The sequence below is a fragment of the Petaurus breviceps genome, unplaced genomic scaffold (genome assembly GCF_028583685.1).
Source record: "Petaurus breviceps papuanus isolate PSGF00001 unplaced genomic scaffold, PetGlider_PUasm1.0 174, whole genome shotgun sequence".
Lineage (NCBI taxonomy): Eukaryota > Metazoa > Chordata > Mammalia > Diprotodontia > Petauridae > Petaurus > Petaurus breviceps.
This window is the reverse complement of record NW_027185761.1, coordinates 21,332,014-21,359,848: the sequence shown is the minus strand read 5'-3', so window position 1 is coordinate 21,359,848 and position 27,835 is coordinate 21,332,014. Positions and strand designations below refer to the sequence as shown.

At 40.6% G+C, this 27,835-nt stretch overlaps 1 protein-coding gene across 5 annotated transcripts in view; it reads right to left on the bottom strand.

The window, feature by feature from the left end:
- Positions 1 to 27,835, bottom strand: part of TMCC1 (transmembrane and coiled-coil domain family 1) — a 287,250-nt gene that overhangs the window by 19,615 nt on the left and 239,800 nt on the right. For 4 of the 5 annotated variants that reach the window (XM_069083876.1, XM_069083878.1, XM_069083877.1 and 1 more), the window contains one exon: positions 1,405 to 2,345. In XM_069083876.1, the coding sequence (XP_068939977.1) occupies positions 1,405 to 2,345 (941 nt within the window). Of the gene's footprint in view, positions 1 to 1,404; positions 2,346 to 4,995; positions 5,456 to 27,835 lie in introns of those variants that run through there. The other variant, XM_069083879.1, reaches the window with a different exon arrangement.

Genomic DNA, 27,835 nt, shown 5'->3' with positions numbered 1-27,835 from the left:
TCAAGACTTAGCTTAAGTCCCACATTCTACACAAAACTTTTCCTCAGCCCCAAGCCCCCTCCAAATTGTTAGTGCCCTCCCTCTCTACACTATTTAATATTAATTGGTACTTATTTTCTTCACATACAGACACTCCCTGCCCCCTAACATGCTGCCTTTTTGAAAAGAAGAGAAGCTCCTTGAAAGCAAGGGAGGGGCTGTTTCTGCATCTACAGCACCTGGCACAGTGCCTGCCTGTTTATTGATTAAGCACACAGTAGGTACTTAATAAATGTTAGTTCACCAATGGATATTTAAATGTTGGTTGCTATAGAAACCATAAGTTTCAACAATGTAAGGACTTCTGTGTTTTAATTTCACCATTTGAAAACTGCAACTTGAAGATTAATTTCTTCTCAAGAAGTAAAGGTTCTTTATTTTTTTAGGTCTTTGAGATAATCAGATGAACAGAACACAGCTAGAATTTCAGAATTGGAAAGGATCTCAGACATCTCCTAGTCTAACCCTTTTATTTTACAGATCAGGAAAATGAGGCACTGAGTGATTAAGTGTCTAGCCTCAGGTTATAAAGGAAGTCAGCAGTGTGGCCAAACCCAGAACTAGGTCCTCTGGTTTCTTAGTTCAGGTCCTCTTCTCCCAAACTGCCACGACCTCTTGACCACCTGCAGCACTTTCCACTCCATCCTACTGCCCTGGTCTCAGGACCAACACTCCATGAGGATGTTTCTCTTATCAAGAAAAGAAAACAGATGGAGGAGGACAACATATGGAGAACAGCTAAGAAATGAACAATGTGAAATACCAAAAGGATTCTCGCTTCCACCTTTTACACAGTTATGCCTAAAGGAATGAGGTCCCTTGAGACCCTCAGCTGCTACTGAACAACTTCCTGCTAAATCTGCTCCCATCCCAAAGTCCTACCAGCATTTAATGAGAGTAACAGACATGTTTATCAGGACTGATTTCCTGCATGGCTTCTTTTCTCAGACAGTTCTTTAATGTTGTACTCAAGGACTAAACACTAGCAGGATTTGATTACATTTCAATTAGCTTTGATTCCTTTAATTGATTATGATATAGAAGAGATCTGCACTCACCATGGCTGGTCTGTCCTCTTGAAAAATTTGTCCTTTAGTGACATAATTGCTAAAGGAAAAGGACTCAGACTTTCTAATCCTTGGAACTGAGGGCACAAACACTTAAGCAGAAGAACAGAGCCCACCTGAGCTCCCCTTCCTAACTGTAATGCCTCATCTGCAGGTGACCCAGGAAAAGCAGCTTAACTTCCCCATATCCACTGGTTGCCCATCAAAGGGAAGAAGTGCCACCTAGCTCCCCTTTGCCCGACTTCCTAAGGAGCCTACCAAACATACAACAAATACAAAACTGTCCAATAGAACTTACCTGTATCGCTCCTCCTGTAAGGCCTGCATTATTAAGGAATAGTCCCTCTGATAATGCTCCTTGAGGTTTTCAAAGGATTCCTCTAGCCTGGCCTGCATCTCTCGGATTTCCTGGATTTCATGAAGTATTGCATCAAACCCTGAGCTCTGCATCTCCAGAGTGTTTGTTTTGGAGCTTGATGCTCCCACAGGGCCTCCCCCAGTGGTACTGTTGGCTCCCACCGAGCCCGAGGTAGCACTGGAACAGTCCTCCTCACTACCATACTTTGGACTCGACTGAAAGTTGGCAATCACTCCCAGAGGCTTCCCCCCAGGCCCATCCTCTATCTGCCCTTCCTCTAACGAGTCTTTCAGATTAGAGATGTTGTCTGCGCTGCCAAACTTGTTCCGAATTAATGAGGCAATCTCTCGAGGTTTTGAGACAACAGCTCCTGCGGCTGAATGGGTGGCCTGGGAGAAACTGGAAAGTCCACCTTTGACACTGTCCACTACACCCTCGCTGAAGCCAGTCACTTTTGCCCCCACATCCTTCAGCCCCTGGTGCATGTCCCTGAAGACATCCTTGGGCTGCCGGGGGATCCCGTTCTGCTCAACCTCTCGGAGCTTCCGATGATAGTGTTCCAGCTTCTTCTGCAGCTGCAGGATGGTTTGGGCTGACTTCTGGTTTTTCTTCTCGAATACCTGCTTTATGCGGGCAGTCTGCTGCTTGTCTGCGTTGTTGGCGAGCTTCAAGTACTCGGCAACATTGTCATCCCGAGCTGTCTGCTCGATCTTGATCTGCTCTGTGAGTTTGAGGATCTTCTGCTGCAGGTGGGTGATGGCTGCTTTGGTGCGCTGGGGGTCCGGTGTCCCATCCACGGAGTCAGCGTTGATGCTGCCGTCAGTGCTAGAGGTCACTGCGCTGGAAGTCTGAGCAAGGCTGCTTACTTCCAAACGATCAATCTAGTATCAAAGGAAGAGAGGTTGACGTTAAAAGGATGCTGAAAGTAACAGCTTTCATCAGGAATGGGGCAGGATGCACTACCCACCCTTGTGTCTGAAAAAGGCTCCTCCACATATGATTTCTGTTAAACGCTTCCCTTTCTCCCTTGTTGGTTCTCCCTACAGGTGTACTTTGTATTAACTGAATCATGTAGATTAAAAACAAGCAATTTTATACTAAAGATAGATAAATTTAGCATCAATTTTTTTCTTTATAAAAAAATTCACATGGACATCTTTTTTTTTTTTTTTTTAAAGCAATTGGGGTTAAGTAACTTGCTCAAGGTTACACAGCCAGGTGTTTCTGGGTGGGTGCTAAGTGTCTGAGCCCGGGATTCGATCTCCAGGTCATCCCGACACTGGAGCCAGTGCTCTTACTTGCTGTGCTACCTGGCTGCCCCATGAACATCTTTTAAATAACAGGATTCAATGGTTCAGTTAAATATGATTTGAATTATCAAAATTGACAGACAGCTTGTAAAAGGTGCACAACCACTGTGTAAAGCAAAGCCCACCTTCCTTATAATACCCCATTCTAGAAAAGTAATTTAGTGTGAAAAGATCAGCAGTTTATTGATGCACAGCCAGACACCTTAAAACAGTGATACAGTTCACAGAGTAGATAAAGTGAACTTTCATCATGCCTGTGTATTTTTACCCAAATAAAGTCAAAATTAACAGTTTTGCTCTGTAAAACCATAAATAAAAGCTGGATATGATTTAATTTTCCCTTCCTGGTAGATTTGGATAAGCAAAAGTAGATGAAAAGACATCTTTAGCAGTTGAGAATAAATGAAAATCATTTGTAGTAATCCTTTTAAAGCAGGCCTATTTTATGAGATTGGATTTTTAAAAGTCTTTTAAAAATGAGCTACTAAATAAAAGCAATGTTAAAAATGCATTTTCCCCCAACCAATAAGAATCTGTAGCAAATTCCGGCATGATAACAAACACAAAATAATGATAAACTACAAGTAGGTGACTGAATATGGTAATACCCCGATAATGAGAAATGGTCACAAGGGAGCTAAAACCCGAAAAAGTCAAGTTAGCAATATGCTCCAGGTTAGGTCAAGTCTTCCAGTGTGAACACATTTTCCTCTTCTGTGGGTAACCACACATGGAAATTGGGAGAGAGTCAATTTAAGCTAAAGAATGTTAAATTATTCCCTCAAGGCTAGGAGTCCAAATAGGAGAGAGTACAGAGCCTATTTAGGAGAAAAACATCCATATTGATGCCTACTGTGGAGAGTGGTAATGAATGAGATAGTAGGAGCAAAAGAGTTGTAGAAACTGTTCCCTATTAAGAAATGAATAATAAAATAACTACTAGAACACTCCAATAAATAATTTCCAAAAGGGATGTAAAATTAAAAACTGACTACTTCCTTAGCCCACAAGGGAAAGAATCTACTTTCTTTCACCCCTCCCTCCCCCTATATGTATGTGTGTGTGTGTGTGTGTGTGTGTGTTTTTAAGATCTCACACTTTCTGACATTTCAAGGAAAAAATCTGAAGTACTTCTTACCAGTCATTGGAATATATTAAACTTGAAATAGTCACACCACAAGCAACTTAGTTTAGTACTTCCTTAGATGTGCACATATCCTTTTCTCCTCAATTTGCCTTTTCTTTGAGTCCAGGGGCGGGAGTTCAAGCTTAAGTTCTTAAGAGCATTTAGTACTTTGTCAGAGTCAATAGATTAACATTAATAGAAATAAACGCAATTATAATACATACATTTTAATATCTAAAGGCAACACCTAAAGAACCCAGACATTTTTGTATTATTTGGAACATCCTCCTCAACTTTGCTAAATCTGCAGGGTCAGTAGGTTTAGTTTCACTTCTTTGGGTCCTGTACACCTTCGGTGGGAAATGGCCAAATGCTAGGTGGTAGCAGGAGGGAAGAAGAAGTAGAAGAAGAAAAGAAGCCAGTGTTCTGGGTACTCCAGCTGCCCGGAATCACAAAGTTGGGATGTGATTCCTCATGGCCCAGGGATCTTCTTAGATTCTATCTGGCTCCTTTGAGCCAGTCATCAGTGTGGAAGCTGATATTTTAAATGTTTCTATCTCTGGGGAAAAAGGAAGTCATAAAAGTCATGAAAAGGTCAGTGGGAGCCTTAAAAGGGTTTGCCACTTTTCTGAGGGGCATAAAGAAGTCAACAGCTGATATCCTGATGTAACTCCTCCCATGAACTAGATGCCCTTCTTATCTTAGATTCTGAATATTTAAATGATCCAGTATAATGAATACCTCTAAAATATATATATGTCACATGGGCAACAGGAAAAAGAATCCAAGTTTCTTAAGCCCCTAATTCTCCTTCAGAGATCTGGGAATAGTACTTTTGTGTTCAATTCATCTGGTGACTTCCTAAAGAGGTAATTAGAAATGGATGAAAAACTTGATAGCTCCTCAGGGAAGAGAAGGTACACTCGGATCACACTTGTGGGTAAAAATATAAGTGCTACAGATAAACAAGCTTTGTTTATATACCTCAAGTTTTAAAAAGTCTTTGCACAAGAGACCTTCATCCCCCTTTCCCAAAAGTGCATTGGGGGTTAGGCGCAGGAAGGTGTCCCCATTGGAATGTTCTTTCTGTCCTACCTGGGCTTTCCCGAGCCACAGCAACTTCTGCCAGTGCATGGTGCCCTCCACTCCCATCTCTTAACATGCCTACAACAATCCAGCTGACAGCAGCTCTCCTCAGACTTCATTCTTTAAATAAAACTAACCCATTATTTTGTCAGAGAAGTAGTTTTAAAATACCTGAAACCATGAATCACCCCATTACTCAGTAACTCCTCCCCAGTAACTGGCTGGCACTAACTTTAAAAGACTTTGGGGTTAGGGGAGTGGAAGGGAAGAAGCAGGATGACATCATCTGAATCAGGAACAGAGTCCTTAAAGGGAAAGTCTGTAATTCTTTTTTAAAGACCTAAACTACATTAAAGTACCAATATTGAATGAAATAATGGAAAACTCAAACTCCTCTCATTAAGAGCAGAGCAAGCTGAAGTTATTTGACCTTTTCAAACCCTTTCAAATCATCGCTATTATTACTGTTATTATTACCACTATTGTACCTATTTCCCACACTTTCCCTGATCTACTGCTGTTTTAAATATTGCTGGGTTGGCACCAGGCCTGGAGTCAGGAAGACCCTGAGTTCAAATCTAATTTCTGACAATTACGGGGTGGCTAAGTGGCACTGTGAGTAGAGCGTCAGCCTGGAGTCAGGAGGATCTGAGTTCAAATCTGGTCTCAGACACAACACAAAAACTGGCCCTGTGGCATTGGGCAAGTCACTTTACCCCAAATGCCCTCCAAAAAGCAAAAAAAGTATTGCTGGGTTGGAATCCGTGCTGGTCACTCACTAGGTTATGTCTACAGAAGACTCAGGAAGACAACACTTAAGGAAAAGTTTTCTTCAGTCTATAAATATTTACAATAACGATGATAAGGATTTGAAAAAGTCAAATTACTTCAGAAACACAGTTTGATATTTAAGGAATACCCGTCATGGGGTTGAACATTATTTAGACTATTCTCCTAGTTCCTCACCCTGTTGCAACCAGGTATAAAGTAAAGAATGAGTCACCAGCAGTCTAATGCATTAATTAAGAGTTTCTGACCAAACCAAGAGTGCTTGCTGCAGTGCTCTCCTAAGAGGTCTACTCCCATGATCAACAGCTCTGGAAGAGTTGTACTGGCTATCCTCGTCTCCAAAGAGGTCAAGCTGATCCTAGATAAATTCTCCAGGAATCTGAATTCTGTTCACTGACCTCAGTTGTGTATCTTAAACCCAAACAAGGCGCAGGGCCAACAGGCATCTTAAAGGGGAAGTGATGTCAATGGCAGAAGATGGGCTAAGCTCTGAACCAGAAAGCTGCAGGACTCAATGGAAAGAGCTCTAGCTCTTTACACCACTCACTGTGTGACCTTGGCAAAGGCACCTAACCTACATGGGCCTCGGCTTCTTCATGTGCAAAAACGAAGAAGCAGACTAGATGGCCTCTGAGGCTCCTTCCAGTTCTCTATCTATGTGGTCCCATACACTTTTTTTCAGGGACCTTTTTGTTGTTGTTTAGTTGTTTTTCAGTCTTGTCTGACTCCCTGTGATCCCATTTGGGGTTTTCTTAGTAAAGATACTGGGGTAGTTTGCCATTTCCTTCTCTAGATCATTTTATAGATGAGGACCTGAGGCCAACAGGGTAAAATGACTTGCCCAGGATCACACAGCTAATAAGCGTCTGAGGCTACATGAGAACTCAGGAAGATGAGTCTTCCTGACTCCTGGCCTGGCCCTGTATCTACTGTGTCACTTAACCTGAGGTCAAGCTACCCAGGATCACTACCCATGAGAACAGTTTGGATTAAGGTAAAGGTTTGGAACTCAACCTGATCGGCCTTTAGGAATAGGGTAAATTCTAAGACTATTCCACTTATTTTATTTGGCTCCCTGTCAAGTCACAATGGGAAGATTTGATCTTGTGAAATAGAGAAAGAAAGCTGACCCCAGGCACATGTTGTTCAGAAGAGCAGGGCTACTCTCCCTAATGAGTCTTACCAAATGTGAATTTATGATTCTGACTGTATAATATGCTTTCAACACAATGAAGCAGTGTTTGATTTGAATGTATCCTAAGCAATATATTCTAAGTTGCTCTACATTTAGGTAAATCAGATTCATGGATGAAGGTCAGGAATAGTCCTGTACCTCAAAGCAGCCTGTTTATACTTAGAGGAGAGTTCTCTTTCTCCTCATTTCCAGTTCTAGGACTGATCTAATGGAGGCCAAAAGAAAATATAGTTCACTTCATAGAAATGAACTTTTCTGCTAATTTTAAGGAGCATACCTATTCTGTAAAGTTTTGTATATTAAGTATTTAAATACATTTTCTAGTTTAAGAAGGTATTTGAATTCATGCCCAAATGATATATTCTAAAAAAAACAAAACAAGTCTTTCTCCATTATCTAAAACAAAAAGTTGTCTTCCCCATGACAAGTCCTTTTGTCAGTTCTCTCAGAAATCTAGCAGAAGTGAAACTCTCTTATCTCATATACTATTTATTATTCCCAGTGCCTTAGGCATTTCCCTCCAAGCTTCTCTAAAGTGTATCCTTATGTCATCTTGAGTCATTTGCACATTCTCTCTCACCACCAGATGGGGAAATACCCAAACACTGAGACTAGATTTGTGGAAGATCCTCATTTTCTTGTTCTGGAGTGGTTAAAAAGACTTTCTCCCCTTCAACTGGGTTCTCCCAGAGTCCTTTCTGTTAGTTTGTAAAATTCCCACCGGTGTTTGTGCTTTTGAAGTGATTTTATAAAATAACCGAGAAGGATCCTGGTAGCTCTTCACTACTTGGGGATTTAAAGCATCAACAAATGACCAAAACAGATACTCGGGGGAAGGACCTCCAAGGTTCTTTCTAATTCTAAGCCTCTATGATCCCATGTTTCCCAGTGACTATCTGTATGGAGATGCTAGGGATTCAAATGACACCTGAAGACACTGATTCTCATTGCGGAGTAAGAAGCCCATTTCTAGAAGTAAACTAGAGAAATGTTTCTTACGGAAGTAACTGGCTTGCTGTAAATTCAGAAAGAAATGAAGTTAAATGACAAAATAATTTGTTGTCATTTGATCAGGTCTCATCTTGTATTTTAAAAACAGTATCAAATGTACTGTTTACTAAGCCATCCAGTGGCTTCCTAACACTGGAAAAAGGCATGAGCTGAAGAACTACAACTTGTGCTGGCAGCATGCAGCCAAGGTCAGGGGTGAGGGGAAACATCTGGCTGGAGGAAGGTGACTATAAGGCAGAGGAGAATCTACTCCAGAAGTGAGATTTGTAGTCTAAGCACCAAATGTTGAGACATACAGCTATAAATAGGGATGAGTCAAGACATTTAGTCATCTCAGGTCTTGTAGGACATAAGTCCCAGCTAAGAAACAGGGATGCTTGTTTCCCCCAATCTCTTTCCAGGGGTATATGCTTCCTTTCCCTTACCTTCCCCTCCCCCCCCTTTCTCAAAAGACCTTCAAATAATTATTTATCTCTTACCAAGTTTTCTATCTGGGATCCAAATTCTTCAAGAACAAGTAGTTATATACTGATCTTTACCATCTGTCTCAAAACCCACTGGATAAAGATTCCCAGGCATGATCGTTGTTAATGGAAAACTACAGGGAACGATTTTCATTCAAATGTCATAGGTCTATGACACGATCCAAGAATGTGCTGGGCACGTATAGTGAATGCACTGCTCTCCTAGGCTCCAAGTGTCTTTAGTGCAATTGAAAACAAAGCTGTTTTGGTTGTAGTTTCAAAGTGCTTGTTGGCAGGAAGCCTTGAAAAGATGGCAGTATCTGCAAATCTGTCCATTAAGTTTATTATTTTTTTTTTAGGGATCATCAAATCTAACTCGATTGCTGGGACTCTGTATAAGTCGCTCAATCAACAGATGAAGCAGCCTGATGTTCAAAGAGTATTGTACTAAGGAGAAAATCAATTAAGGGGATAGGAATATTGCCAAAACACAAACATCCTGTCATTCTTCCTATTTAGAATGTTTTCTTTCCAACCCTAGTCTCTCCTTTACCCTTTTTCATACCTGGTATTTGCAGCTTTTTATTTATTTATTTATTTATTTATTTTATTTTTCTGATACATCATTCATTTCCTCCAGATTCTGAGTTAAAAATTTTCTCCCCATTTTTCTCCTACCTACTGCCCCAAAATAGCGGTCCCACAGGATATCCCCTCCTCCAATCTGCTCTCTCCCATATTTTCTCCCATAACCCTTTCGACTTTCCCAGTAGGGCATGGTGGATCTCTATGCCCGAGTGCCTGTATATGTTATTTCCCAATTACATGTAAAATAGTATTAATAATAGTATATATATTTAAACATTTGATTTCAAAACTTTGAATTCCAGATTCATTCCCTTCTTCCCTTGTCACCCAACCTTACTGGGAAGATAAGCAGTTCAGTATAGGTTGTACATGTGTGGCTAATGAAAAACAATAGCACAGTAGATATATTGTAAAAGACTGACTATATTTCCCTCCCTCCTATCCCACCTCCCACTTGTTCTATTCTCTACTTTGATTCAGTCCCTTTTCAAAAGTGGGTGCTTCCAACTTCCCTCCCCCCCAGCCTGCCCTTCCTTCCATCATCCCCTCTCTCATCTCCTTCCCCCCTACTCTCCTGTAGGGTGAGATACCCTATTTATTGTGTGTTTCATTCTCTTCTCAAGCCAAATTCAATAGGAATAGGGTTTAGCCATTCCCTTTTACCTTCCTATTCTTCCCCTCCATTGTAACCATTTTCCCTTGCCTCTTCTATATGATAGTTTACCCCATTCTGTCTCTCCCCATCTCCTCTCATTATATTCCTCTCTTATCTCTTAATTTCACCTTTTAAGTATCATCCCTTCCTATTAAATTGGTCCTGTGCCCTCTATGTATACCTCTAAACATATATACACACATTCACATATGTATTCATATGACCATATACAGAAATACACACACACACACACACACATATATATATATATATTTCTGTTCCCTTCAACTATTTTCATACTGAGAAAAATTTCCTAAGTTACAATTATTGTTTTTCCATGTAGGAATGTTAATAGTTCAACTTTGATAAGTTCCTTATGATTTCTTTTCCCTGTTTGCCTTCTCATGCTTCTTGTATCTGAATGTCAAATTTTCTATTCAACTCTGGTTTTTTCATCAAGAATGCTTGAAAGTCCTCTATTCCACTGAATCACCATATTTTCCCCTGAAACATGATACTCAGTTTTGCTGGGTAGGTGATTCTTGGTTTTAATCCCAGCTCCTTTGACCTCTGGAATATCATATTCCAAGACCTTTGATCCCTCAGTGTAGAAGCTACCAGATCCTGGGTTATCCTGATTGTATTTCCACAATATTCAAATTGTTTCTTCCTTGCTGCTTGTAATATTCTCTCCTTAATCTGGGAATTCCAGAACCTGGCTATAATATTCCTAGGAGTTTTCTTTTTGGGATCTTTTTCAGGAGGTGATCAGTGGATTCTTTCAACCTCTATTTTGCCCTCTGGTTCTAAAACATCAGGTCAGTTTTCTTTGAGAACTTCCTGGAGGATGATTTCTAGGTTCTTACTTTGATCATGGCTTTCAGGTAGTCCAATAATTTTTAAATCCTCTCTCCTGGATCTATTTTCCAGGTCAGTGGTTTTTCCATGACATATTTCACATTGCCTTCTATTCTTTCATTTGTTTGGATCTGTTTAACAGCATCTTGATTTCTCATAAAGTCATTAGCTTCCATTTACTCAAAATCTAATTCTGAAGCAATGATTCTCCTCATTGAGCATTTGAGATTCTTTTTCCATCTGGCAAATTCAGCTTTTTAAGGCATTCTTCTCCTCATTGCCTTTTTGAGCCTCTTTTGCCATTTGAGTTAGTCTGTTTTTTAAGGTAGTATTTTCCTCAGTCAGGCTGTTGACTCTCATTTTGTAATTTTCTTGCATTGTTCTCTCTTCTCTTCCCAATTTTTCCTCCACTTCTCTTATCTGCTTCTTAAGGTCCTCTATGGCTTGTAACCAGCTCGTATTTTCCTTTGAAGTGTTTGGTGCAGGAGTTCTGACTTCACTGTCTTCCTCCTGTTCCATGCTTTGCTCCTTTTTGTCCCCAAAATAGGAGTGTAATGTTGGAATCTTCTGTCTGCTTTGTTTCCTTTGCCTGGTCATGTCGCCCCTCAGTCACTTGACCTCTGAGCTTTTTGCCACAGTAGAACTCTGCCACCAGACAGGGGAGCTTTCATCCCAAACGCTGGGGTTTTCTCAGCTGCTGGAGGTATTAGATGGGTGCCCTCTCTGAGACCTCCACACTTTCTGGCAAGCTGGTTACGCACCCCAGGACCTCCACCCTAGACTGCAATCCAGATCCAAGCAGGTTAAAGCAAGAGTGATTACACCTCAGACTGGTTGCTTGGTATCCCTACACTCTGCAGGCCAGGAGCTGAAGCTGCCAGATGGCACTGGCTGGGTGTGCCAGGCCTCTCAGCGGCTTCTCGCCCCAAGGGCAAAAGCCACGCACTCCCACTTACTGGGTCCCAAAGTCCAGACTGCACTGACCTCTCACTTTGTCCTTTGCTTCTATGTGTTGATAATTCTGGAAAAGGCCACAGCTGCTGTTGATCTGGAGGCCCTCTTGCTGGTGGCTGGTCAGACCCGCCCTGGGGCTAAAACCTCCCAGAGCACTGTGCTGGCTGATTCCTGCCGGCCTGCTGGGCTGTCCTCAGTGGGAGGTTAGCTTCTCTGTGTCATTTTGTGGGTTCTGCAGCTCCAAAGTTTGTTCAGAGTCCCCTTTTTACATTGATTGGGGAAGGTGGAAGCTGGAGCTGCTGGGAGGTCATGTTTCCACTCCGCCATCTTGACTCCACCCCTCTATTTGCAGCTTTTAAGAGTCAGACTTCTTATGCACATTATCTCATTGTACCCAACAGACTTAAGAGACAGATTCATTTTGCGGATTAGGAAACTGAGGTATAGTGTGGTTTGTTAACATTGAGATTGGAATCTAGCCATGCCTAACTCCACACTCTGCCCACCAACTATTCTTCATCTGCCTCCACTTCATACAACTCATACCCAATTCAGAGAAAATACATCCAAGGGGAGTCTGTAAATGTTAAGCTTCTTAGCTTTCCACAACTTTAATAGTTTCTCCATACCTTCACCCCTCAAAAGGGGTCAAGAAGACACAGAATGAATAAATGAAATCATATTATTAGTTCTTCCCTTAGACAACTTATAAGCTAACAAGTGAACAAGCATCTATTATGTATTTACTAGGCACTATGGCTAAGTACTGAGGATGCACAGAAAGACAAATACCTCCCCCCCCCCTCCCCTTTGCAGCCCTCAACCAGTCCCTGCTCTCAAGGAGCACACAATGTAAGGTAGGGGTGGGGCGGTGAGGCGGGAGGAGAGGGGGCGGGGAGACAACATGCAAATATGCCTTATAAACTATAGAGATAACCTCAAAGGGAAAATACTAAAAGTAAGGAGAAAAAAAAATGATAAAAATTAAATGGCAACAACAATAGTTAGGAGACCTGGGTGCTGGTTCGTCTCTGGCCAGTGCAACATTTTGGCAATCTGCTTTGGCTTTTAAGGAGCTGTGTACTTTACTGGGCACAGCCCAAAAGTGATTAGATACAAAAGGAGGGCACAGAATAAAGAAAATAGAAAATATAAATGTTCTCCTACAGTTTCCCCTTAAAACTATTGTTCTTTACTGTTTGTTCAGTAATGATGAAAAATTCAATGTGAGCATATTTATTTTAGGCACGTTTTGCTCTTTTGTCCCGTATCACAGCGTTTTGCCAGCATTTATCCTGGTCCATTTGTTGACAGAAGAAAGGAAGTGTTCAGAGTTGGAAACCACATAAGAACCAGAGGAAAAGATTTTAGAGTCCACTGATGCTCTGACAACCAGAGCAGATTTCCTCCCCAAATCACTCTCTTTTGGAGTGCTTTGTGTCTCTAGCAAGAATCTGTTTGCTGAAATCAGATGACATGTCTGTTATCCAAGGCGGAAGCTGGTTCCTGCTTATAGTACTCTATAAACAAAGACAGGGCAAAAGGCTTGGCTCTAGAACACACTAAGAACTAAGAGAACATGATAATGCTTTGTAATTAGAATGTGCAGACCAGATACAACTATAGCTCTATCCACCTTCTCTATCATTATTATCACTTGAAGCTCAGAGATACTCAGTGACTCGCTCAGCCACGATCACACAGCCACTAAGTGTGAGAAACGGAATTTGAAACCAGGTCCTCCTGACTCTGAAGAAATGGTTTCTGTGAATAGGAGTCACTTCAACGACCTATGTCCATGATAGTATCAGACCACAAGCATCAAGCTTTGAGAATAATAATCAATAACCTGTGGCACCCCTGAAAATCCTCATTGGTATATATCCAATGAAGTTTTTATAAACTAAAGCAGATCTAGAACTCTCTAAACAGCCTCCTGCCTTCTTAACCAGATCTGACATCAGAGTTTAAAGAAAGGCAAACCAACCTGTTCTGTTTACTCTCTGTGATGAAATGATCTTATCTCTGCTCCTTGTGGGGTTGGTTTTATAGTGCCCTGGCAGTTCTTTTATGAAAGTTTCCTGCTCTGCACACCAAATGAATTACTTTGATAGCAAATAGATGAAAGAAGGCAATTCCACTCTCCTCCAGCTATCAAAGAGACCTGGGCCATAGGAAGAGGCAGATTTTTTGCAGAAAAGGAATTTTCTACAATTTTCTCTGGAAGACTTGATGTAATTGCACAAGCATTATTAAGCACCTACAGCCATAAGTTACTGCTCTAGGTGTCTTGCACTCACACAGAAATATATGATAAGCACAAGTACACAAAGTAAGTGTGATGGAGGCAAAGAAGAAATGCAACCAAAACGGTCTGGGCCAATTTACAAAGAGATGGACCACTTTCTGCTGGGGTAACGAAGGAAGACTTCACAGGGGAAGCCGTTTTGAGATGAGGTTTGAAGAAAGAATTTTAATAGGCAGAGATGAGGTAGGAATACATTACAGGAATGAGGGATGGCCTACATGAATGCAAAGAAAAAAAGGAAAATGCTACTAAGTCCAGTTTTCCTGCGTTGTGAGCAAGGCACTGGTTTTAGAGTTAGTATGACTTGATTTATAGGCCACTTCAAAATTTTAAAACTTATGTGACCTTAGGGAAGTAACTTAGCTTTTCAGGTTCTTGTCTGGAATATGGGGATACTCCTAGTTGCACTCTCTACCTCACAGGGGTTTTATGAGGAAAGCCTTTTGTAAACCTTAAAGCTCTCAACAAATGTGAATTATTATTTATTATTATTATTATTGCTCAGTGTCTTAAGGAGGATAATAGAAAATAAGACTAGAAAGGAAGGTTGGGACCAGATTGTGGAGGCTTTTAAATGTCAGGTTATGGAGTTTTTATCTTATTTTTTAAGTGGATAAATATCTACACCATGGTTATAGCTGGGCAAATGAGGTACGAAGGAAAGGTAGATTATTGCTCAACAGCCTCTAGTTCCTAAAAGGAATATTTGCCCTCTCTTAACAACCCTTAAATGTCTGGTTTTTGCCTTTACACCAGGAAATCTTGGTGTAAAACCTTTAATACAATGAAAGAAATTTTAAATAAGACAGTGTAGTGCCTCAAGCTTTTTTTTTTTTTTTGCATTGATAAAAATAAGGTTTCCTCTCCAGTTCTCTTCCTTTCTTTATGCATTAACCTGACAAACAAGTCCCTGAGTTTCACAGAAGGAAAGAAAAGGTCTTGCTTTTTGCTAAGAGAAAGCATGATTCCCCTACAACAATTTGCAGTGATCACGATGATGACGACAAAAATGGAAATCTATGTGGTACTTTACAGCTTTTGGAACACTTTCTTTGCATCATATCACTTGAACCTGAGAGTGATAATATATAAACTTGAACTCAGTGACTTGGTCAGTCATGATCACACAGTCACTAAGTGTTAGAAATGGAATTTTAAACCAGGTCCCCCTGACTCTGAAGAAATGGAGTCAATTCAAAAAGTATTCACAGAGCACCTACCACGTACCAGGATCAAAGGAGGTCATGTTTGTAAAATGTGCTTGGTACAGCTCCTGCCACACAGTAGGCATTGTGTTACACAGTGAGAAGACAAAGCCACAAATGAAAATTTCTGCCCTTGAGGAGTTGACATTCTATTAGAGGGAGGGAAGATACACAGACAAAAAAGTATATCAAGATGTATTTTGGTTTCTATTCAGAACCATACTTCCACTGGTGTTAGGAATTCTTCTTACCAATGTTGAGCAGCAACTGTTCTCTGACTTACAGCTGAAGAGAGCTGCCTGGGATCCTGTGAATGGGCAGGGAGAGGGGAAGGGAGGCACTGGCAGCTCCACTATCAGGAAAGATGAAGGTGAGTTTGATCAAGGTGGAGAAGGAAATGAGGAATTCCAACAAGTGGAGGTAAAGGAGGGAGGAAGTCTAGCCATGGAAGACATCCAGCCATAGAGTGCAAGGGGTGGGATGGTATGTCAGTCTGGCTAAATGGAAGGGCATGTGAAGAGGAGTCAAACCAAACAAGGCTGGAAAGGTCTACTGAAGCCCGGGCTATAATGGACAGAAGAGGCTCTACTTCATCTTAGAGGAAATAGGGAGACAATGGGATTTAGTGAGCAGAAGAGTTTCCTAGTCATCTAGGTGTTTTAGGATTGTCACTTTGGGGACCATCCGGGAGATGGACTGTAGGGGACAGACCTGAGGCAGGGAGACCAACTGGGAGTTCATTTAAAGTTGCATCACATATGACCTGGGTCTTCTGACACCTGGTCATTAAGTTTTGGTAACATAGGACTTAGGGACTTTATGGATTTATCTTAATCAGGGCTATGACTACATGTGTGATGAAAAGGGGACAGATGTGGGAAATGCTGTGGAGGCAGAATTGACAAGACTTGGTGACTGACTGGGTTAGGGGGTGAAGAAGAGTGAGCTAAGTGGCACCCAAGAAAGTGGTCCACGAATTGAGCCCTGAATGAAACTAAGTTTTTATTAATCACATTAATCATAATTCTGGTTGAAAAATTGTATAGGTATCGGTTTATATATTAGCAAAAACAGCCAACATCAGGGGCCAGAAATACTATTATCTGAATCAGTAATTAAATTCTCTGAATGTCCATCCTCATCCTCTCACAGTAGAAATGATACACAATCCTTTTCTACCAGCAGTGAATTTCCTTAAGGAGCTGAAAACAGGCAGCATCCAGGTTACACCTCAGGGTCTCCTGACTAGTAGAGGAGACGTGGAGTCAAGTAACTAACAAATAAAAACAAGCTGCCCCAGCAGCAGCAATGGGGCTTTTCAGTAAGGGCTCAGTCTCTCTTCTGCCTGGGAAAGGGCCATCAAAGGCAGCATTAATGCAGTATCAGTTGGTTAAGTTAGGCAATGAAGAGAGAGGACAATTATTCCAGTTCAGTGGAACAGAGTAAGAGAAATGAAATCTTGAGCTTAGGCTTTAGAAAGGCAGTCAGTTTGCATCTCAGGTTCTGTCCAGCATATTTGAGAGTTTTTTATGAATAGGAATGGTTTCAATGGAAATGAATCCCAAAATAGTCATGACAATTTATTGAAGATAAATAGCTTTCAATTAGTGGTAATGGTCCTTCCCAGATTACTGAAAAATTCTACATAAATGAGATCTAAATGTAGAATATTAATATCCAATTTAGAATGTTCCATTCCAACTCATCATAGTATCTATCAAGAAGCAAAATCAATCAACCAACAAACATTCACTGTCTACCATGTGTCAGGTACTATATTAGGTAATAGACATACAAAGACCCACATAAAAACAGTCTCTGCCCTCATGGAGCTTATAGTCTGGTTGAGGAAGGCAACACGCGACAGATATAATAATGAACTTGAAGGGGATATTCTAAACAGGAAGGATGCTAATATTCTGAATTCAGATGATTTGAGTTGTTTTTTCATTAGCCTGTTTGGAGGGGTATTTGGGGTTGTACTGGTTCAACCTTATGTTAAATCAATTCTTAGGGGCCCAAAATGCTTCTTCTGGAGAGAGGGGGGCGAAGGTGTCAACAACAAGTGGTAGGGAGCATCTCCCTTGGGAACATGACACAGATCAAAGGATCCAAGATCTAGCAATGGAAGGGACCCCGGAAACCTTCCCTTTACCCTGAAGAACATGGAGCTAAGCACTTGGGACTGCACAGGCCAAATGGAGCAGAGGTGACAGTGGACTTCAGGCTCTGCCTCCACAGCCAGGGCACTTCTCGCTGTCCCAGCAGGGCGGACTATCCTCTTGGAAGAAGCATGTCTTAACTGTTCAGAACAGCTAGTGGAATTTCTCTCAGATCAACAGAAAAATCAGATGTTATCCAAGAAAGAGATCACACTCCTCATCCTAGGTAAGCAGGTGTCAAATCTTATGCTGCACATGCACAGATTTTTAATTTTGGTTTGTCAGCCAGGTGGGAGGTTTTTTCTCTTGCCCATGAAAACCAACAAAAGAATTAGAAAAGAGATTCCTGGGGATGTGTGATGATACAGCATCCCTATAGAAAGTCAGGAAAGGCCAGTGGCAACAAGATTGGTTTTGTGAGCAGAAATCAGAGGCTTTGTTTTTTTCCAAAAAGCATCAGATCTATGAGACATAAAGGTCAAATCCCACCCAGGTTTTGCAAACAGCAGATTCAGCTCTGCATGTGATAGCCATGAAGTTATGGAATACTAGGGTTGTGAAAGGGACTGAAAAAATCAATTTTCTGATTTTATGACTAAAGAAACTAGGTCCAATGTAGAAAAGTGACTTGACCAAGGTCATGCAGATTCGAGGTAGACTTTGGACCTGAATAGGCCTGCATTTCCTGAATTTTGACCACACAGGGTTTAGAAGTGACTCTGGTAAGTATCATGTAATTATCAAAAGTATTTGCAACAATACCTCTACCTCTACTTCTCTTTGCCCTCCCTCCCCAAATCATCAGAGCAATTCTTCATAGCCCCATATATGGAATGAATGTCTGTCCATCTGACATGGACAAGGCAATCAGAATAAAGCTTGAGATGAGGACTACTAAAGATTGCAAAATGAGAGAGGGCAGAGAGTGGGCCTCTGGTCAAGGTGACTCTCAGGGAGACAGGCAGGGTGAGGAGATTGCCCTAGGATTAAAGTATGCAAGGCAAAGCAATCAAATCAGCAATGAACCTGGGAGATTAATGCAGACAAAGAAGCTGCTAGTGGGTTGAAGGAGGAAATTATAGAGCAGGAATAAAAGGCTGTCAAAGATTCCACTAGCAGCACTGTGCCCAACAAGAAGTAGCCTATTTTAGGGAAATTCTGTACCAAGAATTGATGGAAGCCATCAAGTCAGGCAAGGCAGAGATAGCAGCAAAGAGAATAGCCCTGCTCAGGAATTGACAGGGGGTTCTGAGGACCGGGAGAGTGAAAAGAGAATGCTGCTTCAGGAAATGGAAACTGTCTGGACTCCCTGAAGAAACAAAGGGTAAACTCACCTGCAAATTCAAAACCCCAGGTAATATCTAAAAAGTTAAAGTGGCCTTTGCCCCTTTAAGTGGATGACTGTGAAAAAGCTGCGTTTGATGTTTTTGTATCTAAGAATGCTGTGTCTTTACGTGGAGCACCAAAGGATAATATAACGGGATAGACCACAGTCTCAGGGATACCCTATTTGGGGGAAGATATGATTTCCCTGGCATGGTTTGGTCATCAGCAAAACTACAAGTACTAGGGCTTCCCCAGGCCCTGTTTTATCAAAGTCACCTAGGGGATGGACCTTGGGATAGGGAGAAGCTGCCTCTGCTGATGCTGCTGGGCACTTGCTAGGAAGGACAGTCTAAGAGAGCTGCCTGGAGCAGAGGCATCAAAGTCAACTGGAAACAAGGCTACTTCTGTGTACAGAAGGATCCGGGCTGCCCAATGCTGACTTGTTTCTAAAGTGCCATATTATCCATATTATATTTTTACCTATTTTGGTAAATATTTTCTCATTATTTTTTGATATATATTTAATTTATTATATAATATATAACAAATATAATAATATATTTAATATATCTTAACATATTTAAAAACTTTTTTTGTCTTTATTAATTTGTTTGTTTACTTTTAGTTTACTCCTCATTACTTTTTAACCTGGTTCCAGAGGCACTTGGACCTGAAGGCCAAAGATCTGCCCCTTCTGGTTTAGCACACTAACAGGTGAAATGACTTGCCCACAGTCATATGGCCAGTATATTTCAGAGGGAGAACCTGACCCTGATTGAAACAACTGAGTTCTCTATTAATTCAAGTGGCCTTCCCACTTCTGAATTCTGAAAGAAAAAGTGAAAGTTTGAAATGGATTTTAGTGAGACTCTTACAACACTTGTTTTAATTCAAAGAAGAGGATGTAGACATGGCTATTGTAGGAATTATAGGTACCCTAAATAACAATCTCTCTTGTGCACTAGTGATGGTGGTTACTTTAGGTCATCTTTAGCTTTCCATTAGTTAACAATGATGCTTTTGTTTTCTGGTGACCAGGAATGGAAAATGAAAGCAACAGAATCCCAGCCAAAAATGAAATTATGCTAAACTAACACATGACTTTGACTCAGATCAAGAAAGGATCTTCTGACAAGGAGAGTTGTACCCAAATGGAATAAGGGTGTGGGGGAGGTGACCTCGCCAGGCTTGCAGACTCAGGTTCAGCACTCAGGACATGTGCTGTATGCTGCTGTATTGGCAATCTGACCCGTTATGGTCAGGTGGATCCCCTTAGGAACTGATGCCCCTCCTTCTCCTTCATGTGCTGGGCCTTGCCACCTAATTCCTGGGCACTCAATCAGCCAACAGGCTTGCCTTGGGACTCATTTAAATTCACATAGAAAATGACTGAGTTGTACCAGATTATCTGAGGCTCCCGTGGTTCTGGAGCCACAATCCTCTCTCTGATTCTTCCTTGGAAACCTTTGTTTGACCTTGGGGCATTAAAAAGGGGAGGTAGACACAGGGCTGAGAATCATGATAGACAGCACTCCACTCCAAGACGGGCATTCTAGATGGGCCCAGAAGCCTCCAAGCCTACCCATTCTGAATAGCATCCCTGCTCTTTACTATAGCAATCGCTATTTTCTGTTCCAGAAGTCCCACTTCTGGTGCTAATTTGTCTTGGTTCTTTAACATGTACTTAGGGTTATGATACTGAATGTAATGAGCCAATGCTTTCAAACTCAAAAAAGCATTTCTTAGGGACAGGTGCACATGTACACACACATGGAAATATGACATGACATTACTATAGCGCTTTAAACTTGACAAAATGCTTTAACGCACTTTATTTTATGAATGAGAAAACTAAGGTTAAGCGACTTGACCATGGTCACACTGCTAATGAGTATCAGAGGTGAAGTGAGTATCAGAGGTGAAATCTGAATACAGATCTTCCTGATTCTAAGTCCAATATCCTTTCTAACACCCACCCCATGCACTAATACCAGTATTAGAAAGCTACCAATACAACAGTGATACCACCCATGTGACAACGAAAAGACAGAAAACCTTTCATTTGGTTTTGAAAAACTCGTGTGAGCATTGTAAACTGGGTGGTCTTCATCTGGGATTCTAGAGTAGCAGTACATTTCAAGGCTAACAAGCACTCTGCTGGCCTGTGGCTAAACACCTCTACTAGGCCACTGGATTCCTGTTCTTACTGTCCTCCTGCAGGCCATTGGCAAAACCTGATTGGGCCTTTCACCCATCGTCCTTTAGCCATGCTCAAGAACTTGTGCCATACACTGGTCTGTCTCAACCTTTCTGGGCCTAAGTTTACTCTTGTGGAAATCAAGGGAGTTGGTCCAAAATGGTCTCTGGGCTTCCTTCCAGCTCTAAATCTATGATGCTTTGAGGTCAAAAAAGCAAACGAGAGGATACCAATGGTTATCAAGTCCCATGTCTAGCCCAGAAGGAAGGAAGCTGTTCTGTGAGAGAATAGCAGTCTGTGAACTTGCCCTACATCTAGTAGTTTTTGGGGGTGGGGTGGGAGAAGTGGTGTCATTAATGTTGTATTGTGTATTGTCCCACTCTTAATTGCAATAAACTGTTATAAAGGGGAGAATATAAAGGATATCTGTGTCTACAGTGATTAAATACAGCTGTAATGATTAAATCTGTTTTGTGTAATATCTAATATTGATTGGTACTGCTGCTTTCATAATATAATGTCTGATTGCTTGGCTTTATAATGTTTCTATATGATGTTTTATGTGTGTGCTAAGTGAGGGGTGTAATATATTGGGTTTGTGATAAATTGAGTTTGCCATACTTAATGTTTATCATATGCATTCTTCTGTGGTTCTGCTCATAATATTCCAAAATTCAATTATGCGGGGCAGGGGGATTCTGTTTGGTATTTCCTGTTACCGCTTCAACTGGCTAGAGGCATCATCGAAAGTTTACTTAACTGACAGATCAGTTTTAGCATAGACTGTTTTACAAACATGGCATGATTTGTGTCAATAAAAGGGTAGAGCACATATGAAAAGATCAATGGGTGCCATATTGAATCTGCGCATTATCTCTGGACTTTCCTGTTTGTATGTTGTTTCACCTCAGTAAAATATAAGCTCTCTGAGGACAGTTTAATTTTGTCTTTTATTTCTAGCACTCGGCACAGTGTCTAGCAAACAAGATACTTAATAAATGCTTAATCAAAGACTGAATGGATTCCATAGCCTCCAAGATGGCGACAAGACCTGGGTTCCACAAACACTCATTGAAGTGCTTTGGCCACAACAATTTCACTGTATGGAATGTGGTCTTGAAAGCTGACTTTTCAGAAAACTGAGTGTCCAACAGAGTGGAGTCTGGGGTGGCCGGGCAAGAATTATGGGGGAAATCCAGATAAGATACTGACAACATAGATATAATAGCACCTATAAGGACTCTTTTGGCTCTGGCAACCTGTGATCTTACCATCTGGGACTTGATCAGTTTGGAAACTTCCACCAAAGATCACAATCCCTCCTTACTTTAACAGATGGTTTCATGAATTGTTATGGTCAAAATATTTGATCAGTTAAAGGCTAAATTTTCATGATAAGCAACTTTTTTTTTTTTTGCTTTTTGGAAGGCAATTGGGGCTAAGTGACTTGCCCAAGGTCACACAGCTAGTTTTTGTGTGTTAAGTATCTGAGGCTGGATTTGAACTCAGAACCTCCTGACTCCAGGGCTGGTGCTCCATTCACTGTGCCACCTAGCCACCCCTTGATGAGCAACTCTTAACTTAGCTAGTCATTTAACCTCTAGGAACCTCCGTTTTCTCATTTGTAAAATGGGAACTGTCATACTTGAGGTATTTATTGAACAAGGCTCTTGTGAGGATCCAATGAAAGAAGGCATAAAAAAGTGCTTTGCAAAGCCTGCGGCACCATATAAATGCCAGGTGTTGTTACTAGCAGGTTCCTCCAGAGCTTACACTTTCTTACCCCAGCTGCATACAGTCATCTTCATATCATGGTGAGGCTGTGAAGTAAGACTTTTGTGCAGGTTTCCATCTCATAACTGTAATAGATATGTAGCCAGGGCAGGGAAAGCTTTATTTTTACCAAAGACATGATGTGCCCCAAATATGTACTGGAGACTCAGAAAAGTCCAGGTTTTCTCCTATGCACCCCTATCCATCTTATGTGGGGCTGGCTGATAACCTAGGGTTTCTTGGACAATCCTATTCAGTTTCTTCACATATTACTTGGGGATTAAGACAAATAAGGAGAAGCTGGGATGCTCTGTCAACATATAAACAAGCAAGTAATATTTATTTTGACAGGGGACATAATTTGTGTGTCTGAGAAGAAATTCATCAAGATTTGTTACTGATATACTCTAATTGTCTGCTGGTGACTGGGATTCTTTGAACAAAAAAAGAATGGTTCTCATCCAGCTTTCTGAAGAAGCCTTTGAGGCCAAGGTCAGCAGAGACAGTAGCAAAGGGGAATAAACTCAATGGATAGGTTCCTAGTTTGACAGAGTCATGAAAGCAGGGAAAACAGTGTCCTTTGACTTACAGGGAAGGAAGGAGGATGTGTCAGTGAGGAAAGATCTGTTCGAGTGCAGGGCAGACATTACATAGAGCTACAGGAGGAGCCAAAAGAGAAATGATGCCCGACACCATCTGTTGTGAGCTGTACAGAACTGTAGGAGAAACCCCAATATAGAAAACAGCCTCAAGTGGCAGCTGAGAAATGACAGTAGGTGAAGCTGCCAGGAATCTGCTTGAGGCCTAAGGATGACCGACTCTACCAACCTAAGGACAGGGCTATTAATTGAAAGATATCTTTATTTTTCAAAAGACTTCTTAAGTTTTCTTTAACTTTTCTTCATTAATTTTGTGAATTTGACTTGTGTTTGCATGAAGAATTAGTGTCAGTATGCTGTGTGGTGTTGGAGTGATTTTCCCAGGTTTTGGGGTAAGAGATGTGAGTGTGGGGGATGGGGGGAGGGAAGGGAGGATAAGATACCTAATAGGTACTTAAGTCCTTTGTATTATAAAAGCCTAAGACAGAGAGGAAGATCTATAGATGCTAGACAAGGCATACAGTTTCTTACCTCTCCTAAAGATAACTAAAAACAAATGTATTTGAGAAGTCAAACCATTATCTATATCAAATACTATAAATCAATTATATAAATAGTCTTCACGGATCTATGTTGTGGGTCACAGAATGTCCAAATTGGAAGGGTTGGTCCTCAGATTTGTTTCTATAACTCATGTTTTCCCTCTTCTCTGAATAAGAGTAAAATTTATTTTATTTGATGAAAAGTATGATGATTTTTCAGTCTAGAAGATAGGTGGAATCAACAAAAATATATTCAACCCAGTGAACAATTTCTGCACATTTTTATACAGTGTTCAGTGTAGTATTTGTACATAGTGGATTTCCCTCCGTCCAAAATACGTTGGCAAGAAAAAAAGGATAGAAGTGAACACATTAACTTGAGGTTTTTACTTAAGATAATTTAATCCTCTGAAAATGCCCCTAATGTGACTTATGTGATAAATTCTACAAAAACTTGGTGGAGCTTCTCTGCTGCATGGTTAAGGTCAGTAGGAGAATGAAGTCTTACTGTGCCTATCAGTCAGTCAACCAACCAACAAATATTTATTAAGTGCCTCCAAATGCCAGCCACTGTCGATAGGAGCAAACAGAACGAAACAATCCCTCCCCTTTAAAGGTGCTTCCATTCTAACAGGGAAGATAACAAGTGTACAAGTAAACTATATACAGCATAAATATAAAGTTAATAAATAACAAATATATACAAAGTAGTTCCATACAAGTTAGTTTGGAGAGAAGACACTAGCAGTTGGGGGGATCAGGAAATGGTTCCTACAGAAGAGGGTGCTACTGTGAGGAGGTGAATGGTGGGAGTAATCCAAGGCTGAGCTTTAATAAGAGATGAGCATAAAAAGGATTAGGAGAAAAGGGATTTGAGGGCAAGGGACAAGGTAGGGTCGAAATGGCTAATTACTAGGTTGAGATTAGAAGAGGAGGAAAGTACAATGCCTGGAGGACTCAATGAGAGCAAAGAATAAGTATGGCCGGGCTGAGGCATGAAGAGTCTTAGAAGGATTGGAGATTATGGTCAACATTTCTAATTAGGAAAGTGGAACATTCACAGAGAAGATAATGATGAGTTCTACTATGTGAACATTCGTACGGGTAGATAAGATAGAATGGAGGAGAGTACATCATGGGATTAAAGAGGCTAAGGCCCAGGAGGTTAGGGAGCTTGAGGGAGCACCTATATGAATATTAAAGGTCCTTCACATAAGGGCAGATGGTGAGAAGAAGAGGAGGATGGTGACCTTGGTGCTGAACAGCCTGAGAACTGAGCAGGATGACCTGCTCCTCAGGGAGCTGATGTTCTAATGCTACCATAATTTGGACACGGTGGAAACTTTTGGTTGAGCAAACTTTAAAGGAGGAAAGCTTGCTGAGTAGGGGAGGAAAAGGACAGTCTAGGAGTGACTCTAGAGAGAAAGATGTAATACGAATCTCTCCAGGACTCGTATGTTGGAAAACATGAGAAAAGGTATATGTCCAGTGCTGGAGATAGAGGGGTGTCAGAGAGGTGCTAGTTCTCAATGAGGGGTAATATATATGGAAGGAGTATAATTAGGAAGATTCATAGTGAAGAGTTCATTCATTATGGGATTGGAATGCCAGAGGGCACAGTGAAAGAAAGGCTGGGCACGATTCAGTGGGACACAGGTGGAATGGCATATGGAATGAGGTGGAATGAGAATAGCATAATTTTCTCCTAAATGACCAGTGGTTGATTAGTATAGGGACAGAGAAAGAAACAATGGAAGCCTTAAGGGAAATAGTGAGCGGCAGATGAATAGGGTTATTCAAATCTCCAAGGGATATTGAAGAGGGAAAGGGATGCCATGCCAAGCTGGGCTGAATCAGAAGTCAAAAATCCTTAGTTTTCCCATACCTGCTTTTGCCCACTATTATTTCAGTGCTTTCCTAATTGACAGGTTGGGGAAATAAGAGTTACCTCTGAGGGATCACATTTGTAGCTTCCTTCCCATCTGTACTGTAGGAAATCACTGCTTTACCAGAATGCAGAAAGGCAACCTAAGGCATAGGATTCAAGACTTAAAAGTTACAAAGCACAGGGCTAACTGTAGAGCCTATGTATGGTACATGGCTGGTTACTTCTGTGGTTCTAAACTGTTACAACTTGAAGAAAGCATTTAACAATCTGCAATTCAATCTGTAAATCTGTTAACATATTAATTTAAATGAATTAGCTATCAACTCTCTTCTCAGATCAAGTTGGTTTTTTTTTCAGTTTTAAAAATTTCTGGCTTGAGATACACTATATTTTTCAGATATCTGTTTTAATTTGAAAAAAATATAGTTTTCTTGTTGTTTACAGAAGGTAAGATAAGAAGAATATAGATATAGAAAGTCGTGCCTATGAACTTGCCCTCTAAGTCTATATATTCACCCTGATATTTTATAGCAATGGCGTATGGTAAAAGATTAGCGGGAATACTAAATTCACATTTGAGGCAACCTCATGCCTTTCCTACAGCATGTCCTCCATGAAGCTTCTATAATAAACGTTCCCCCTCCAATGCTTCTAGAGCATTCTGTCCTGGGGCATTGAGTCTTCACATGTGACTCTATGTAAATGCTCTATCGTCACAGTAGAGAAGGCAGATACCACATCATCACCTCTGCACCCACAATGTCTAGCACATCACCTTTTATATGAGGAACTTAAGAAATGTATGTTGAATTTGTTTAACTTCTATAAACTCGAATGACAAGATGAGAAATCCAAACCAATTTTCTGCATTGATACTAACTGAGAATTCAATTCAATCCATGCCTTTAAATAATAAAACCTAGTGGGCGGCAACTCATAACCTGTGGCTAAAAGAAAGCCTCTTCGAATACGTAAATATGAATAATTTTGTACAAATTTGCTATTAGCATGGAACTCAGACAATGGTTTCCTTGTTCCTCAGATTACTAATTAAGAAAAGAAATTTAAGAACTCCTGATATTATGAAAGAAGTCATAAAGTTCGAAACCCTAGTGAACTCAAGGGGATAATGGAAGGAAGATCTAAAGGATAGGAAAGAGACATCTTTAATGCCAAGATAAACTGCCTTAACAGAGGCAGGCAAGCAGTCTAGCTCCCATATACCTATTCTAGCAAAACCCTCAAATTAGCACCAAATAACAATCAAGAAATTCAATGAGAAATTAAGTTAAATGATTTCTTCCACCCCAGAATTTAAAGGTTTATACAAGAAAGCCCCAGGGTGATTGGAAACCCATAGTGTGGACCAAGTAAGTGGCCTGGAGATTGACTATGGTCATGCTGATAGTGCATGGGAGCTTTATGGTCTATAGAGAGCCCTGAAGATCCAGCACTTCCAATCCCAAAGATCTAGGAGTGCTTAAAATCTATAAGGAAAGACATATGAGGAAGTGGAGGTCAGTGTGAGAATTGAGGGATACCCAGACTGAAACCAAGCAGAGTCAATCAACTAGAGAAGGCTAGGGAAATGGATCAACAAAAGAAAACTCCCACTGCTATAAAGAATTATTATAGCTGTAGACATGTACAGAAATCCAGCCTCAAAGTACGGTCATAAAAATTATAAGTAGGGAACCAAAGGGAAAAAAAATGTATTTTCCCCAAGGATAAGCAACTAGAAGAAATTAAGCAAGAAATTTAAAAAAAAGAAAAATCTCTGGAGGAAAGAACTGAAAGGAAAATAAACTACTTAGAACAGAAAGTGGTTACACATACACAAGTAATGAACTCCTTGAAAATTAGAATAAACCAAACAGAAATCAGTGATTCCATAAGATATCAAGAAATATTAGAATAAAATCAAAAGACTGCAAAAAATAGAAGAAATCATAAGCTATATGATAACAAAAACAATTGACCTGGGAAACAGTTTAAATACTCAAGTCTTTGAAAAGAATGGTTTTTAAAAAAACATTCTATACTGTAAGCAGTCTTTTCATAAAACAAGGAATAGTTTACCTGTCAGATTTGTGGAGAGGGAAAGACTTCATGACTAAACAAGAATTAGAGTACATTATAAAATGTAAAATGGATAATTTTGACTACATGAAATTGAAAAGCTTCTGTACAAACAAAGCCAATGTAACCAAGATTAAGAGAGAGGTGGGAAATTGGGAAAGAATCTTTACGATCTATGTCTCTGACAGAGGACTCATTTCTAAAATATACAGAGAATTGAGTCAAATTTATAAGAATACAAGTCATTCCCCAATTG